The sequence below is a fragment of the Petaurus breviceps genome, unplaced genomic scaffold (assembly GCF_028583685.1).
Source record: "Petaurus breviceps papuanus isolate PSGF00001 unplaced genomic scaffold, PetGlider_PUasm1.0 90625, whole genome shotgun sequence".
NCBI classification, from domain to species: domain Eukaryota; kingdom Metazoa; phylum Chordata; class Mammalia; order Diprotodontia; family Petauridae; genus Petaurus; species Petaurus breviceps.
The window spans coordinates 4,377,484-4,395,732 of NW_027187289.1; the positions used below are offsets into that span (position 1 = coordinate 4,377,484).

Below are 18,249 nucleotides of genomic sequence, written 5' to 3' on the forward strand. Positions count from 1 at the left end.
CTGGTAAATCTGGAGGGCTTACAAATGAAGATGTGGATTTAAAAATCATAAGGAGAATCATGTATGAATGCAGTCACTAGCAGGATGCTATTTTGGGATCATTCTTAAGCTGTAATCTATCCAGCTTTTCATAATGGGATATCCTGAACTGTTTATGGAGCTCCTGGCTTTGTCTGTTTGTATTTTTCTAAAGAAGTGATGAACATGATTAAGATGTGGGTGACCACCACTGAACTACAATTGGATACCAGGTTTTCTCTTCATCTTTCTCTTTTACCTCGTGTCGCACTGAACTAACAATGGCTTCATGTTAAAAGGGAGTTGTGGGCCAATTTTAAAAACACTTCTCCGGTGTTTCTTTTCTTTGTCTTGCTTTGGTACTTTTCTCTTTGGTCTTTAATACATCTGGTATGATTAGGTCCTTTTTTATTCTTTATAGAGAAATTTTCTTGTTAGACATGGTTTGGCATTGCAAGTACCATAAAATTAATTTGTTTTGAGACCTAGGATAGTGTCTTGTTACCATAATTAGGCTACTGGGTACCATCCCATTCCCTTCCATTCTTTTTTTCAATTCTGACTGAGAAGCCCAACCGTCCTGTGGACAAGAAACACCTGTTTTCTTTCCAGAACACAGTGAAATAGTATTCAGGTACTTTTTATTAACTTTACTTTGGCTGGAAGATTTATCCCCCGAAGCCCTGCAGAGTAAAGTGACATCTACTGATGAAATCAGAGCTGATCAGCTACAGATTCCATGACTGCTAAACTCTACCAAAGAGTTCTTCATGACTCAAGCAGATGTTTCTCATGTTCTAGGCAATGAAAACCTTATGGCCTCTTCTAGTATTGTACTTCTTTCTGCCCTGCCATCCATTGACCAAAAGCCTGGCCCATATCCGAAAACATCAACTTTGGGTTTATTTGTCCTTTTTTGGGGGGCGGGAGAAAGGAATTGGAGGAGGGAGAGGGTTGTTCACTTGATAAAATGAACTCTCCTGAGGAGATTCCCAGAAGCTAGTTATTGCGTGGAATTTCCCATGATAAAGCTGGAGTCGTAGTGCTTTCTGAACTGAACTTTACAGCCTTCAAAATTCAAAGAAACAAACAAGCAGGATTTGTGATGAAGTCATTACATACATTGTCGAGTGACTCCTTTTTTGTGGCACCAGAAAGCCTGTGCATGTCTCACCAGGAAGTTTGCCCTGGTGGGCTCATATGCAACATTCCATTAAGCTTCCAAGCCTAGCAATCACACCCCTGTCTAATGTTTTTTTGGGGAGCCAGGATATTGTTTTAAGAAGGGAAGTTTGTATGACTATTCTGGTGGGGTCAGGACAACAGTAGTTCAACATCAAAGGTGATCTTAAGAGAACCCTCTCTCTGCCTCATCTTTTTATATTCAAAAAGGTCATTTCTAAGCCAGCTATGAAAAACAAGGCCTTTCCTTAGGAGTTTACTGTTATTATTTTTCACTTGATTACAATAACTTGCATATCCCCAAACAGATTTAAGAACAATAAACAAATACAAAAGGAAAAGGAACATCTCAAACATCTCATCAATAACAAAGACCTGCATCTGAAGGCATTTAAGTTCTCTGACTCTTTCACATCTCATTCCAAGCAAAGCTGGAATCCTACAGAGAGAGGAATCTAAAAGATAGGAAAATTATAAAAATAGTAGAAGGATGGAGTTGTTGGTCAGGATATTATCATTTGTAGGGGGGAAAGAGGGCCTCAACAGAAACCTAGAGCACTTTATTTCTGTTAATGCTATACTTTTTAAAAATTAACTTTAACATGGCCCCACAGCCATGGAAAATAGTAAATCAAATGACCCTGAATTTTTGCTTAAAGAGTTATTACTTTTTCTGAATTTGGAACTTGTAGTTTTAAGGTAGACTGTTAGAGGAAAAATTTTATACACAAAATTGTTAGCTAAGTAACCTTTTAAAATCACATGGATGCAACATTTTAATGCAATTCTAACTTACTTTTGTTGTCTTCAAGAAAGAGATTTGGTTGTGTTTTGGTGGGTTCTTTTGTTTTAATTTTCAAGCTATTGGTACAAAGTAGACACTAACTACAGATACTGAAACTCTAAAAATTGATGTAATTATATTTTCTCCCCTCCCATCCCCCCATAGATTTAATGAAGGACTTTTAAGTACAATTTATCTTTGATAGATAGTCCCTCTGCCCAGAATGTTTGTTAGACTGACAGCAGAAGGCACTCTCCTGGCTTTTTTTCTTTGCCACTTATGACTCAGATGAATTTTAATAGGAGCAAAAAGCTTTTATTTGCACTGTAATTTCACTTGAGGATCATATCCTTCAGCAACTGGCAGACACTTGTATGTCTTGATTGCAAAACATACACTCAAGAGTAAAGAAACATGCAAAAGATGTTATTATTCAACCTGTCACATTGTCACAAATCTACTGCAAACTTACCTTATCAGAGCTCCCTGTAAGCCTGCTTTACCCTGCCCCATAACATAGTAAACAACATACATTAATGACCTTATCTGTGCTGAGAATTAGAAAACTAAGCTTATTTGGGGCTGGGGAGGGATGGCAGGCAAGCTCTATACAGTAATTAATATCTTGATTGATGCCCACGAGAATTAGAGCAGCTTTTTGCATACAAAATGATGCTGGGCAGGATCAGTCTTTCCCAAGACAAATACATTTTGGTTGGAGTCCTAAAATCTCCAGGTGGTGGTTTAGCTTCACAAAATTAACACTCCTAGATGTTATTTGACTTGGGCTCTCATTTGGTTTAAACCAAGTGTAGTTCCCATAGGTATAAACTCTCCCAACCCTGGGAGCCCTCCTGGGGCCAGCCTGCCCAGCCTCAAGAGTGCCACTGACCCTTTCTGAAGTACCCATCTTGTTCTTGGAAGCAGAAGTTAGTCTCCTTTAAATATTCTCCTTCACCAGGAAACCACCCCCTGCCCTGAGAGAAGACCTCATTGCATCGGGAAAAAAAAACCCAGTAGTTTCCATAGTGAATAGAACATTTTTAGTGGAACGTGTTGATATTTGTTTCATCAAAATATCAATTTGAATTTTAAATGCTATTCATCCTGGAATGCTTATTGAAGTCTTTTGTTTAAATGATTGATGAATAGCAATGGGCTCTGTCCTACTGCAAGCGAGAGGCCGAAAGTTTGAGACAGAAATCTGCTGCCATCTACTGGTGCCGGGTCCTCATGGCTCCCTAGGCCCACACTGAGCTCCCAGGATTGTCTCTATTCATCAGGAATAAGTGTTTAAGTGGGGAGGTAGAAAGGGAAATTATGACCTGTTAAATTTGTATGGTGAAGCTTATTTTTCTTAATTATGCAGTAGTATTTTACTAATTGCTTCTTTGTGTCTAACTTTGGAATACACATCTCCCTTACCCCCAACTATTTTTTAGATAATGTTTTTTTTTAAAAAACAATGTATCTCGAATACAGTATTTCATACTTAGTATATATGAGATTATACTAAGATCAATTTCTAGTTGAGATGTTTTATTAGTGTATAATTCAGACTTCTAAGAGCTAAAAAAATTGGATTTGACAATAAAAATTCATGAAGAAATTCTACGTTTTTTTTTCTTTAAGTATAAGGTACATATCTTAACCGAGCTTGCTGCAAAGTTGAACAAATTTATGTTGGAGAAGATAGCAGAGGACACAAGCAGTATTTTGAGATCTCCAATGCCTGGAGTGGTGGTTGCAGTCTCTGTGAAGCCAGGAGACATGGTAAGTGATATGACTTTTAAATATGGGCTGTATTGTAAGCTTCTCTCCTCAAATTGCCTTCACAGCATCCCTGAAAGCACAAACCAGTCTTTCCAAGTGCTTTCATTAGTCAGTAAAGTAGATTACAGTTTAGACCATATGCATTGACTATTTCTTTACATCAGCTATACTCAGAAAACAGTTTTGAGTGCCTAAGAAACCATTTGTGAATGGATTGGAAATTAGGCCAAATTCATTCTGTTGTGGTTAAGAGAAGATTTGGCTTTTAGTAGTATTTTACTTTAAAATATTTCCATTTAATATCATGAGTGCACTCAGGGCTTTGAACAGCCTTACCGGGAGTATCTTCTGGTCTTCTACAAGCAATACTGCTGAGAAAGAATTCTTGCAAGGTCCATTGACCACCCCACCACCACCATCACCACCCACACTCCCCACCCCGCCCCTCCCCGCCATGCATCTTCCAAGACTTAAGGATAAGTTCCATGTTGAGTTCACCTTGAAGTTCAACTTTGTAATATTGAAGCACAAAGAATAGTTTGTTATTGCTTAATTAGTAAGCACTTAATCCCTAAGGATAAGACTGTACCTCCACCTCCTGCAGGAGTGTATTGAATAGTCAGGTTAGTAGCAATTCCAGCACCCTTTTACAGAAATCTTTCTGTCAATTAATTAGAAAAAGGAAATAATTTTTGGATGTAATCAAAGATCTTATAAAGACTTTATGTTTGGTTTAAGGGTAAGAGGGGGGGAAAATACCACCACCACCCTAGACTTTATTGAACTTTATGGTAGCACAGAAATAAGATTCTATTTTATAATTACGTTGGAAGTTTACATAATTTCTTTTAAAAGTCGAATTGAATTTTCTTCCCTGTTTTATCATTAATATAAATGAAATAACACATGTCAGCACCAGCACAGTCTACATTTTTAGAAATTGTTTACAAAAAAGTATTTGCAGCCAGTGAAGTCTAGGATAGAAGTAGAAACTGTTAGAAGTGAAATTAGCCTAGCAGGTAGAAAAATGATTAATAAAAAATTTGCCTTAGATGATAGAATATATAAGCATTTCTATAAAGAAAAAAATAAATTTAATATGATCAAGTAATGATGAATTAATTCTCAGTTTGTTTTGCTATTGCTGACAAAGATTACACATCCAGATTTTGTGATTTGGATTTGAAGCATGCAATAAAAAAGATAAGTAAAGGCTGATTTTTTTTTTTTTTACATCCTACTCATTATTTTTGGTCCTGAAGTTAAAGGATCATGAGAAGCTAGATCCTTGCTATAGAATCCAGAAATCCCCCCCAACATAATCAGAGGAAACCCACAAGCTTCCTGGTAAAGTAGAATACAAGGGATTAAAAAAAATTATATATATATATATATATGCACACACACATATGTATATATATATATATATATATATATATATTCTTGTTCAGCCTTTTGCTGGAGGCATTGAACGGCATTTGATGTTCCTCCAAGCTTAACTTCTTAGTACTTACTAATTGTGGACTTTTAATTACAAAATAGACATGTTCTTTTAAAAGGATTCAGCTTTTTTTTTGACCAGTGTCAAAACCCGCAAGAAATGGGATAGCATTAGGCATGTGGGGTAAATATTTGGGGGGTGGAATGATTCAAATTTCATGTCGTGCCTATCCAGCAGCAGCAGCTTCCTTAGCTACAGCTGCTTACAGAGTAGCAAACAGGACTGGAATACACTCCTCAGTGCAGACTTTTCCCCAAACCACCAGAGTCTAATTTCTGCACTGACTAAAAATGGAAATCAATGATATAGTTTATATAAAATATCCATTAACAATTTACTATATGGAAAAAAAAAAGTAAGGAGAGGGAAAAGGAGCAGGATAACATTGGTATTTGACTTTATTTAAGTAGTTAAAATTGGCTATATTTTTTAAAGGAGAAACCCACCTGAACATAGGTTTTCAATTTCACTGAAATTATCAAGTATTCCTCACGGTTGCTTGGAGGATTTCGTTATGAGCCACGTGAACAGGCCTTAGTAGTAGTAGTGTTCTCTGTCACATAGAACTTTTCAGGAGGGGATAAGAACTCTTGCCATGGTTTGCGCTGCCTGGAACAGCCACCACACTTCTCAGATGCTGCGGGCTCGGATTCCTAAGCCATCCAGGTGAAGAATCTGTTTACTTTGGTTCTCCTGTTTCCAAAGCTAGCTGTGGTCCCTCCTCTTGTGCTTTTCACACTTTGTATGTACCATTGTGTTTGGATAAAGCTGGGTTCTCTCTTAAGTGGTTGCCATTTGTGAAAAGTAGCCTGCACTGCTACAGAAGTCAGGGAAGGTTTTTTTAATCCTTTAGTTTTCACCAATTTAGGATCTGATTCTTCTCAAAGAACTAAAATGTAAGAAGTTTCTCCTTATTTGACCAAAGGCTCCAGGCTTACTTTACCACCTTTCTAGGAAACTAATGCTTCCCCCATGAGTTTCACCCAATTTTCAGCTACCATTCACTTGCAAAGAAACTTGGGCTTTTTTATTGCCAAGGCCCACTAAAGCAGACAACTCAGGAGATAGCCAAGGAAAACCAAGAACCCCTCAAGTCTTCACAGCTTTTCTTTTGAAAAAATATTTTTAAAAACCTTAAATCATTTAGCTGCTCTATTCTTATTTAGACCTAAGGAAATCTTAAAAGAATCCTTATATTTCAAGCCAAGTAAGCACAAATAACCAATGTTTTCATGAAATGCCTGTTGAAAGAGTGAAGATATTCATAAAAGTTGGGAAAGGGTGAGGCCGGAGCAGAGTTTCAGAGAGATCCAAGTGGAAAGTTTCACTTAACTTATTAAATCCTGAAACATTAATAAAAGTATAAAGTAGAATACCAAAACAACAGAAAAAAAAAGACCTGAATTTTCTTTTGAATAACAATAGTTATTTCAAGGTGACCAAGTGCAATTGGAACTCTGGGTAGCATGTATTTAAAATCGCATGAGTTGTTTGAAATGCAGGTCCCCCTTCCTTCAGCATAAGAGACATTTTACTATAATTAGGAACATTTTGTTCTAGGCTTCACACAGTGTGGCTTCCTTAAAGTTCTCTAAAACATATTTCTTTCCATTTAACATTTAATGTGATGGTTATTTCCTTTCTTTTAAAGACTTCTTTTCCATGTAGCTGACAAACTAACTTTTGTCTTTTGTGAATAATTTTTTACCATCTGGAAACAGGTTTTAGTTAAATCAGATGCTACTTAGTAGATAGATGGTGGGTTGGAAATTGGGGGGGTGGAGTAGATATTTTCAAAACATTAGAACTTTAGTTCAGAAGAAAATTGAATATTAAATAGTCCATCATTATACAGACTGGAGTGGGAAAGCCTTATGTAAAATAGAAGCATTTCTTTTCAATGACTGATTTTAATATGTTGCTATATATTTAACACTATGCTAAACCTAAAAACACTGATAGTAATTAATTAAAACTGCCATTTTTCCATAACTAGCATTTCTAATGGGTATAATTTTTCTATCATATCTTTTAACAGAAAAAAAAAAACTTTTTTTCTTCAGTTAAAACCTGGAAGAATGTTTTTCCTTCCCCATATTTACCACGTGACTTGGGACTGATGAACTTATTGCACAATTTTTGTTTCAACTTTGAAGTGTAAAAGAAAGTGAGCACGAACACTTTTGTTTTGTTAGCCCTTTGCTTCTCCTCGTGTCAGGGGAAAAAAAGCCCAAAAAATCCCTAGGGGGAATTGCAGCATTGTACTTAATTCAAGCCCTTCCTGGTTGTGTTTAGATTCGGTAATCATCTCAGATTTGCATTGAAAATATTCATCTCATCTTTAAAAAGAGGCTTGCAAAGGGCTGTATTCAATTTACAATCATGGGATAACTTTTTCCTCTAAGGAAAATAGAGTTCTTTATTACTTTATAAACTCAGGTAAAATAACAGGCTGGCAAAAGGTACCTGTTGCTTTTCATGGCATCTACTTTGGTTACAGATTTTGTTTTCCTGTTGCCCAGGGCATATTCTGACTTGGCAGCACCTACCAGAAAGTGTGGCTGTCGGGCTGAGATGTGGAAGAACGCCATTGTAAGGGAACTGGCATTTAAAGGCAGGCAGCACTGGCTCCTGGAGGTAGCTTTGCTTGGTTTTCTTAGGCAGTTTGCAGTATTGTGGATCACATAAGTAACCAAACTGCCCCTGCTGGCAAGTTAGTGGCCAGAGTGCCCCCCCTGTTTTCTTCTAATCTCTGTACCCATCAAGGTAGTGATATTTCTAAGATAGTTGATACCTGTACTGATTTGAGAAACACCATTTCAGAATATAGAACTGAAGCTTCCCTTTTCTCTCAAAATTGTTTGGTTCATAGCTGAACTCGAAAGAATGATGAATAAGAGAGGCATTTGTTTTTTCAGCTTTTGAAAGAAATGGTACTGAGCCAGATTTGAAAGCTCTTTGATTATTAGGTATCAGGAGTACCCAGGGTTAGATTTGACACTGCTGACAAGTGGACTTGTGGAACATAACCATTACATAGTATCTGTACCCCTGTTTGGGGAGTGAGAGAGGAGTTCTTCAGGCTCAGCCTAGGAACCAGCTTGGTGACTTGAAAGGTTTTGAAATCTCTGATAGCTTTGATTCACATTTATAAAGTGATTGCATTACTTAATCATTTTTACAATAGGAGTTATTCATATTCTTTACTTAAATTATTCCCTAACCTCAAACACACCTAAACACACACAAATGCATAAAGAAGTATGCATTTCTTTGTTTTCTGTTTGCAGCACTACTTTATATGTCTTTACACTTCTTAAAACAGGTACATTTTGTTACTGTTGAAAGGGCATCTGAGAACAATCCATTAGCATTCAAATTTTGTTTACTGGGAGGAAATCTGTTTTGTAAGAGAATCATTTTGTTATGCTTTTAAAGGTAAAGAGCTCCTTAAGGCAGGTTATCCTTGTTTCAAACTCAGACCATTTTGAAGATGGCCACTTTCAGCCTTACTAAGACAAAACAGCCTTTGTTGTCTTTATGCTCAAAAAAGTATCATCCTATTGAAAAGCCTTTTCCACAGCAAGGACCTCTACCAAGGTATAGCAACCAAACTGATTTCTAAAAGTGAAGTAACACCAGAAAATTCATTTCAAGTAGCTTCACTTTTTAGCAGTTCTCTTTGTATTTATACACTTTGGCTCCAAAAGGCCTACATTGGAGAGAAGGCAGTGAGGAGAGGAGTAAGGTGTTTTTATAATTTCAAGGAAGTTTGAGAAAAAATGTATTAGAGCATTAGATTTAAAACTTTTTTTCTCCTCAGGTGAGGTACCCTGTACCCTGATCAGGTGGTCATTATAACCTGCCAGTAAAAAGCTTCATCAAAAATAGAGAAGAGCAGACAAGGACCTAGGCTTAGAGAGGCCATTCGGTTTCGTGTATGTTAACTGAATGCCTAATCTGTGTGAGAAATTATGTTTGTGTGGGTTATAGAGGTTATACAGATATGGTAGGAGCAAACCTTCTTTTGAATGCCCTTCTGAGTAAGTCAGTCCATGGAAGAATCCCATTAAAGAACTTGGGAAGAACAAGACAGTAACATATTTGGCATCATTTTTCTAAGCCTTCTTTTTCTTCCTTTATAATTTGTTGATGGTTTCATCATTGCTTAAATACAGTAAAAATTCCCTGTCATCTTCCTCCTCCACCAGATACCTAAATATGTTGGGATGTGAATACACATCTCTTCTTTGGGAAATATCAAGGAGTAATTTACCAGCCTATCTTCCAGGTTCAGAAAGAAGTTATTAAAATCAGATCCTAGCAGTTCCTTTTAACCAAATCCAAGATGCCTTTTTCCTTGTGGCTGTTAACTGTGCCTTTCTTCAGATCTGAGGGCCTTAAAATGCATTGCATTCAAGCACCTGTGTTCTAAATAGAACAGTCTTAAAAAATGTAATTGAAGGATTTTCACTTTTGTAGAAGAATCAGCAGGGTTGATATTGATCCATCTTTTTAGGGAGCCACAGTGCACCAGAAGGTGATACTGTAGAGGGCCCTGTAAGCCCTCAGAGCCTTCTGTCTAATTTGGCAGAAAAACACAGAATGCAGGACAACAAAAGAAGGCTCCCTTTTCCATTTAAAAAAAAAAAACAACCTCCATCCCACTCACCCCTATTCCCCAAAAAGGGGGCTTAATTTTTCAGCTGCACGCAGTGATTTGGTGCTCACTCTTGCATTGAAACAGTTGCTGTCTGAACAGGCAGGAAACAGTTTTCTTTTAATTGCTGAAATCATTCGGAAGTGCTTCATGCCCTGCTTCTATACAGCAGATGCTGTGCATTAATTGGCCTGCGTAGAAGTGACCCAGGGTTCCTTGCAGCGGGCCCAATTTTAGGCAGAGGGTTTAAATAGCTTATTTATTATTTTGTATAATCTGGCGTACATTATGTGCGCCTGCACGTGTTGTATTTCATGGTCTGCAGTTTCTAATGTCATGTGGGTTTCAAAACCTGTGTTTCTCTGGTAATGTACTAGCAGCAGGTAAGCTCAAAATACCATCCATCAGGAGCTAATTTTTTATCCAGATACTCCAATGACTGATGAACCTGTCTTTTGTATGAATGTTTAGCACAGTGGAAAGCCATATGCCACTGGCACAGTTTCCTATGCATTCTTTACAGTTGCTAGAGGCTCAGTCTTTAAAAACTATACATTTCGATGTCATATGTGTCCCCTCTCCCACACTGAACAGATCACCTTAAAAAACTACATGAGTTTTAGACAACAAAAAGGGATTGTGTCTTTCTTAAAGGAAATATGAACCCCGTAATCCTTTTCTTTATCAGAAATATTACTGCACACTCTTAATAGGAAACCTTGTTTTGTTACTCCCCGTCTGTTCAAAACAGACCTTAGCCCATTAGAAGGGCCTCCCTTGTGTGGGAAGACCACAGCTGTTACTGTAAATCTCATCCAGTAACTGTATCACCCCCATTTTGTGGCTCTGAAGGATGAAATTGAGAAATGGAATACTGTGCAGTCATCCTTTACATCTCCAATTTTAGGCCTTTGCCATCATTTTCATGCTTTTATTCCAAATCAAATAACATTAGTGAGCTACACCACCTTCTGATGAATGAATATCTGCTCTTGAAAGCAGACTTTTAAAGTCTTTACTTTTGGGGAGCTTCCTTTTCTGCTTGCTTGAGATCTTTTCTTCCCTTCTTCTTTCTCTTCATTACTGACATTATCTTTGTATTCATGAGGATGTTTATAGTCAGCAAGGGCACACTGCCACCCAACTGGCCATCCCAGGTGAATTTTCAGATGAATATAGGAATAAGCTGAGTTCACAAACAGCTTGAGTATGTTTCTGTTTCTTTAAATCTTTGCAAAAAAAAAAAAAAGTGACTATAACATCATATGAAGGATATTGAGGACTTTAATCAGGAATAAGAAGTAGTTTAAATCATTAGCACAACAAAGCAAACTATAAGCTTGAAGATAAAAGTCTCTGGGGAAAGAGTCCTCAGAAAATAAATGGGACTTGATAGATTTCCATATCATTTATAACTTCCCTTAATTACACTTGGAAGACTTGCCAGTAAAACTGGAAAATTGGCAGCCTATATCCATTATAGTAATTTTGCCGACCATGGCAAGCAGCTGGCTTTACTGGATTTTATTTCCCATCACTCACAATTAATCATCAGCTGGAGATGTCGGAAACTCTTCAGAATGGAGCAGTACTGTGACATTCAGGCCTCCTTAAAATGCTGAGTACACGGGCCTAGTTTTCCTTCAAGCTAACTCATTTTGGGGCGAGGCAGGCTGCTGCTAAATGAGGCCCCTGATAATGGGATGCGAATGTGCACCTTGACCCTGTGTCAAAGGAGAGGACACAGTAAGCTGGATGAAAGATACAGGACTCAAGTCTACAAACTTTACACCAATTAGACAGGGAGTGGAGAAACCCATCAGGCTGCCCGGGCTCATCAGACAGACTGGTGGGGCCTGAGACTGTTCTGTAAGCCCAACGCCAAAGACGCGCTGTCACAACCACTAAGTCTTTAGCAGATGCTTCACAAAAGTGTTGGAGAAGTGCAGCTACCCCCAAAGCTCCTCCGGGCCCGGCCCAGCACCCGCACCCGTGCCGAGCTAACTCTGAGAGCATAATTAGTGCTCTGCCCTTGCTAAGGACATGAGCAAAATCTCAGGGCTACTCCGGGCAAGTTCCCCAGGCTGAGGACCTGACCCTGGGGGGGGGGGGGGGGGGGGGGAGGCGGAGTGTGGTACAGAGCTGTTTTTTTTTGTTTTTGTTGTTTGCTTTTTGGTACAAATATGAACCACAGAAGATCAACATAGCCACCAAGTTTTTGGGCTGGAAAGTTCAGACAGCAAGCTTAAGTCATTGCAATATTGTCTGAGCACTGTGGTAAGTGGTGGTAGCAGCACACCACCATAAAGCATTACAGAGCTGATCCAAGGAAAACCCAATCATTGGTGGAGTCGTTTTCATGTTAGCTTTAGCAGAGACGTATACTTAGATTGTGTTCAGTGGCATTAAGTTCATGCAGCATTATGCGGTTCCCTAATGCATATTTTTGATGGATGAAGTGATTTGAAATTGGATCAAATCAGATCATGGCTATCGCTGTGCTCTATGCAGAAACATATACAACTTAATGATTTTGATGATTTTAAGATTATCTTACTGTTTCTGTGAGGTGTCAGGACAATTTTTTAATGTTGCTTTGAGTGATATGATTGAAAACAGTCTAAAATCATATTAGAGATATAAATGACTAAGATTTTCATGTTAATTTTCAAATTCGTTGTCTTATATAAGGCACAAAGGAGACTAGCCTAATGATGGGGCAGAAGAATCATGATTCACCGTGCCCAGGGTTGCTCTCTTTTGAGTAATATGAAGCCTATATTGCCCATGGTCCCAAGACCCACAAGAAAAAATATTTTTATTTGGGTAATTTCTCATCACCCCTGATTGTTATTGGGTAAGTCAGTGCTATTTCAGACATTAATAAGCCACCAAGCATTCTGTAGCTTTCTAGATTTCATGTTTCTTGAAATGTGTCCCATTGAAAATACATAAATTAATCATCATTGTTGAGAGGCTCAGCCTTGTCAGCTCTGGCCCTCTGGCTTTTTCTGCCGTGGCATCTTATACAGATGCCTATTATTATTGCCAACTGCATGTGCAAACTCATATAGTAGTTCTGATGTTTTCTTGCATTTGTCATATGGGTATCACTGTAATGGTATTCTTTGTCCCTTCTCTTCTTAAGCCAGGTGAAATATGATGGGGCCCTGGTAGGGGCTGATTTTGTCCCTCATGGTCAGTTTTAGCAAGTGGCTTAATATCAGATCCACATGAAGAAGCAAAACTCTCTCATACCTGGCAGATTCAAAGCAATGGGAAGAAAGACAAAGCACTGAAGGGGAGAATAAAATAGGAAGAGCAGCTCAAGAAAGGGAACTCGAGCTGGTGTAAGGAGGGCTGAAGAGGCGGCAGCAGAAGTGACTCAGTTGTCCATAGGACTGGTGACCTCAAGAGAACTGTTGTTCAGTGGACGTGTGTAGAGCTCCATATACAGCCACTAAGAGGCTCAGGCCCGCCGCACTGGGGCAGCACGAGGTCTCTGACAAGACCTGTCACCTTTGGCCTCTTCACGTTTCCTCATCTGTAAAATGAGGGGGGTTACCCTAGATGGCCTCGGAGGCCCTTTCTGGCTCGAAATCTGGGATCCTGTGTATGTGAAGCACTTGGCAGAATAAATCTCTCTCTTCACATGAGTCCACAGTCGAAGTTGAGTGATTCATTTGGGGCATAATTATTGTTTTGTTTCCTATTTTTCCTTTTTAGTCTAACTTCTGTGTGATTTAAATTGGAGATTTTTCTTTTCCAGTGTTGTTTGGCTTTACTTTATGCAATCTAGTAGGGAGGTAATGGTTGTAGGCTTTCAGGGGTCGTGTTTGGAGATGAAGTTCAGGTACCACTTCCCATCCTTCCTATTCCCTGTCCTGACTTACACAGTAATTTGTCAAAGAACCATTTTGTCAGCCCTGATTGGCATCATTCTGTTTCTTCTGAGCTGCCTTCACTTCTGTTCCTCTGGATGATGAAGAAAACCCTCACAAGTTGGTGAGCCACTCACCATGGAATTCAGATGCCAGGTGAAAATGAATCACAAAGGGCAGCTCACAGAATGTTTCAAAGACCAGCTCTGCAGCACAGTGTCTCTCCTCAGTGCCAGCACTGAAGCTTTGGCATCCCAGCTCTTCCTATATCTTTGTGCCAGAAAAAAACAACTCACCACCTGAACAACAGAGGAAAGGAATACATAGGGTTCCCAGGCACTTATGGCTGCCAGTAAGACAGCTTGTACCACGGGCGGGGGGGCAAGGGTGGGGGTGGGGATGGGGACTTTGAGTCCCTGTAGATCATCTGGGGATTTCAGGAAAGAATATTCTCCAGTCACTTCTGCAGGCATTGGACAAAACCAAACCACACCAAAGAGGGGTGAACAAAAAGAGCCTGGCACGCACAGTCTTAGAGTTCCACCCCCATATCCCTTCCCAGTTTAGTTTCCTCAAGGGCTAGAACCTTTAGTTGTGAAGGTAAGACCTTTTCTTTAACAAAGGTAGGAAAAAAATCCAACCCAGCCAGTCAGTGTTTGTCAGTACGGGGCAAAGAGGCAAAATGTTTCCTAGATGGAAGCTGTTCAACATCAGTGGGTTGCACCTGCTTCAGCCTGAGCATGCTTCACATCAGAATGCAGACAAGTACAGAAATTAAACTTTAACATTGTGCTTGGAGAGCCAGGGGCTGACATCCGGTGCCTGGGATCCATGCTCCCATAGAAATGGTGCTTCCTCTGAATAGGCATGGTTAGCTGCTCTTTAAGTTATCTGGAGAGAGCTGGCGTGCCACTCAAGGGCTTGTAACAAAAGCCTCAGTCTTTGCCTAAGGTCCCCAAATCTGTGGTTCTTGAGTGAGGAATTTGCATGGCACAAAACAAACCCCTCGACTGTAGTGAAGGCTCTACAAGCAGACTCATCAATGGGACGATGTCGGAATCAGCTTTTAATTTGTAAAATAAATGGGCCTTTTCTTCTTTCTTGTAGGTTCCCCACTGAAGGCCCCTGCTGTGCCATGGGTAAAAATCCTTATCCTTTGGCAAAACACTTGTTGATAACTTTACTGCTGAGAACATTTACAAGTGCTTACTGTGTGCCAGGAACTGTATTTAAAGCACTTTACAGTTATCTCATTTGAGCCTTCACAACAACCCTGTAAAGTAGGTGCTATTATTATCCATTGTACAGTTGAGGAAACTGAGGCAAAGAGAGGTTAAGTGACTTGGCCAGGATCACATGGCTAGTGTCTGAGGTTGAATTTGAATTTGGGTCTTCCCGACTCTAGGTCTAGAACTCTTTCCATTGCACCGCATAGTTGCCCCTAAGGAAAAAAAAAAGATACTACAGAATTAAAATATTTTTAAACATTAAAACTTTAAAATTTTTGTTTATTTTTCTTTTCCTAGGTGTCTGAAGGTCAAGAGATTTGTGTGATTGAAGCTATGAAAATGCAGAACAGCATGGGGGCAGGGAAAACTGGAAAGGTAAGATCACCCAGCCACTGATCTTATGAAAACTTGTGGTCTCAGGGGTGCCAAGGAAAACTGAGTGTGCAAATTAGAATCACAGAGCTAGAAAGGGGTCTTAAAGACCATATAGTTCCTTTTCTTTATTTATGAAAAAAAAAAAATGGAGAGTAACTTGTGTGAGGCTGCCCAGCTAGTGACTAGTTCAGCACTAGACCAGGTCTTCTCACTGAACACACAGTGATGCATCATAGTTCAATTGGACCAAAAGTTAAACCAATTCCTGCCCTACCCTTTTTCCCCCAAAAGAAGATATGCATATTCAGGTAGCGAAAGAACAATGGTTCTTAATTTTAATGTCTTTCAAATTGAAGGGTCTTTAATTTTTAATGTTTACATCTGTCTTGGAGGCAGTTAGTTATCTGAGACTTAGGTGACACAGCAGGGAATGGTTTTACAGATTGCAAAAATTAATGTAAATCGGTTCCTCACAATAATTTCTTCATAAAGAGAACAATTCAATTTTAGATCAAGTAGTGAAAGAGCTGAAGTCCCTGGGTACACATTAGTACTTAGTAATTTAGCAAAGGCACTTGGCATTTTTGTGTCAGGGAAACCCTCTGTTCCTGAAGACTGCTTGTGGGTTACAAGTACCCTAGCAGGTCCTACCAAAGGTAAAAGCATTTGAGCATGTCCTGGTGGTAAGATTGTACATACCTGTTGTCTGAAACGAGGCTAGCCAAGTTCAGGAGAGGTTAATTGTATGATGGCCATAAGGAAGATGAAATTGTTGGTCAGAGTGATTCTCAAAGACCATCTATTAAGTTGTAGAGGGGCACAGTCTGCCAGGGAGGGGGTGACCACACTAACAAAATTATAGCTCTTTGAAGTAAAAATGCAGAATTTTAAGTTTCATTCACATCTGTACAAAACATGTGAACAACAGATTATTCTTCCTAAGATTCAAGTGACATAATTTGTAACCAAATGATGCTTTTCAGAGGGTACATTTGTGTTGTTTTAGAAATATTCCAAATGTAGATCTAAGTAGTATGTACTATTATCTAAGTAGTAAGTAGTATTATCTGGCCCAGCCATGTGTGTCCCTGGACAAGTGATTTAACATCTTGTGGTTCAGTCTTACTTATACAATAAGAAGTTTGAACCAGATAACCACTAAGGGCCCTTCAAGTTCCTAAGACTGGTATTAACAGAGTTGTGGCTTTCTTGCAATACCCTATTGTCATCGAAAAGTGACAAATTCAGTCCCCTTGAAAAAAAACATAGAAAAGTCAGATGTCTGTGCACAGGTTCATGCACACGGGAAGTAAACTAAATTGAATGCCAGAAATCTGACCAAGGTGGTGCTCTAAAAACATTGGTAATCCCACTTTACAGTAGGGTAGAAGAAAACGTTTGTTTTCTTCAGTAGGTTTGGTAAGGACTAAGAGACCAGGGAGCCACATCGGACTCCCTGGACAAATGACACTTAAACCTAGTAGGAATTTACATAAAGCAAATCATAGAAAAGACTTGTGTTCTTTTTAAGTCTTCAGTTTTTAAAAAGTGAGCAGAAAAAAATCTGTCAATTTCTCATAATCATAATTTGTATACTAACTTATATAACTACCCTCTTGTCCATGGAAAGATGTTTATATACCGTGTTTCCCCAATAATAAGACACTGTCTTCTTAATTTTTTTGGACAGAAAAACACCAGAGGGCTTATTTTCAGGGGAGGGCTTATTTTAATGAACATTGACAGCAATTTTAATAAACAGGTAAATGTGAACAAAAAAAATGTACCTTTATTCAATAAGCAAATCACTGGGGAAGAACAGGATGACACGCTCGCTGCTGCAGCTCTGATTGGATGCAGCTCGGAGCGCGGCGTGTGTTTCACAGGGGGGAGGAGACAGTGCATACAGAGGGTACTGTAATGTAGCGTGTAGCGCAGGGGATCACCTCCACTACAGTAGCAATCTCAATAGGGCTTATTTTCAGGGGAGGGCTTATTTTAGAGGAATCTTACACAGTAAGGGGAGGGCTTATTTTCGGGATAGGTCTTATTATTGGGGAAACACGGTAGCTAATGCCCTCAGTATGTATGTTTTGTGGTACCATCTATAGTTGGCAGATGCCCTAAAACTAAGCATAACCGTATTTTTTTTAAAGTTAAGGGGGCAGCTAGGTGGTGCAGTGAATAGAGCACCAGCCCTGGAGTCAGGAGGACCTGAGTTCAAATGTGGTCTCATATACTTAACACAAAAAACTAGCTGTGTGACTTTGGGCAATTCACTTAACCCCAATTGCCCTACCTTCCCCCTCCAAAAAGCAAAAAAAAAAAAAGAATAAAAGTTAAGCCTAAATTTGTGATTTTATATTTCAATTATGTCAAAGCTCACATCACCAGAGATGATGCTCTGACCCATCACGCATTGTTTTCCCAGTGGTGATGAAGAACTCACACTGACCTATTCATATTCTCTTGCACAGCGGAATTTGCATCACTTTTGAATGGCTCTATTTGCTTTATACCATGAGCTTTCTTTTTCTCCAAAGCTCCTGAAACACAGTGTGACAGATAGAACTCTGATGGTCAGAGACCTGACCACAAAGAAGCAGGTCAAGTCAAAAGTGAAGGTTGCCTAGATTGGATGTTTATTATTTGTTCTTGTATCACAGGGTATTTTTTTTTCCAGGCAATTCCAAGTATCCTCATAAAAAAGCTCATAATAGGAGTGCCTTCTCTACCATAGTAATTGCAGCATCATTAAAAAGATGTCACATACAAACATTGGAGGCATCAGTGTTCTGAAAAAGCAGTCACTTCTGTCCAGGTGGCATAACTTTGAGATAGTTTGA

The 18,249-nt window shown here is 39.1% G+C and overlaps 2 protein-coding genes across 11 annotated transcripts in view; one reads left to right on the plus strand and one right to left on the minus strand.

Annotated features, from left to right (window-relative positions):
* Positions 1-18,249, plus strand: part of PCCA (propionyl-CoA carboxylase subunit alpha) — a 550,597-nt gene that overhangs the window by 530,965 nt on the left and 1,383 nt on the right. For 2 of the 4 annotated variants that reach the window (XM_069064183.1, XM_069064184.1), the window contains 2 exons: positions 3,617-3,757; positions 15,326-15,403. In XM_069064183.1, the coding sequence (XP_068920284.1) occupies positions 3,617-3,757; positions 15,326-15,403 (219 nt within the window). Of the gene's footprint in view, positions 1-3,616; positions 3,758-12,609; positions 12,776-13,066; positions 13,573-15,325; positions 15,404-18,249 lie in introns of those variants that run through there. The other 2 variants (XR_011163584.1, XR_011163585.1) reach the window with 2 other exon arrangements.
* Positions 14,462-18,249, minus strand: part of GGACT (gamma-glutamylamine cyclotransferase) — a 57,570-nt gene continuing 53,782 nt past the window's right edge. For all 7 annotated transcript variants that reach the window (XR_011163589.1, XR_011163588.1, XR_011163590.1 and 4 more), the window contains one exon: positions 14,462-15,240. Coding sequence is in view for 1 of the 7 variants with exons in the window: in XM_069064199.1 (XP_068920300.1) it covers positions 15,160-15,240 (81 nt within the window). In the remaining 6 variants the exon portion in view is untranslated. The remainder of the gene's footprint in view (positions 15,241-18,249) is intronic.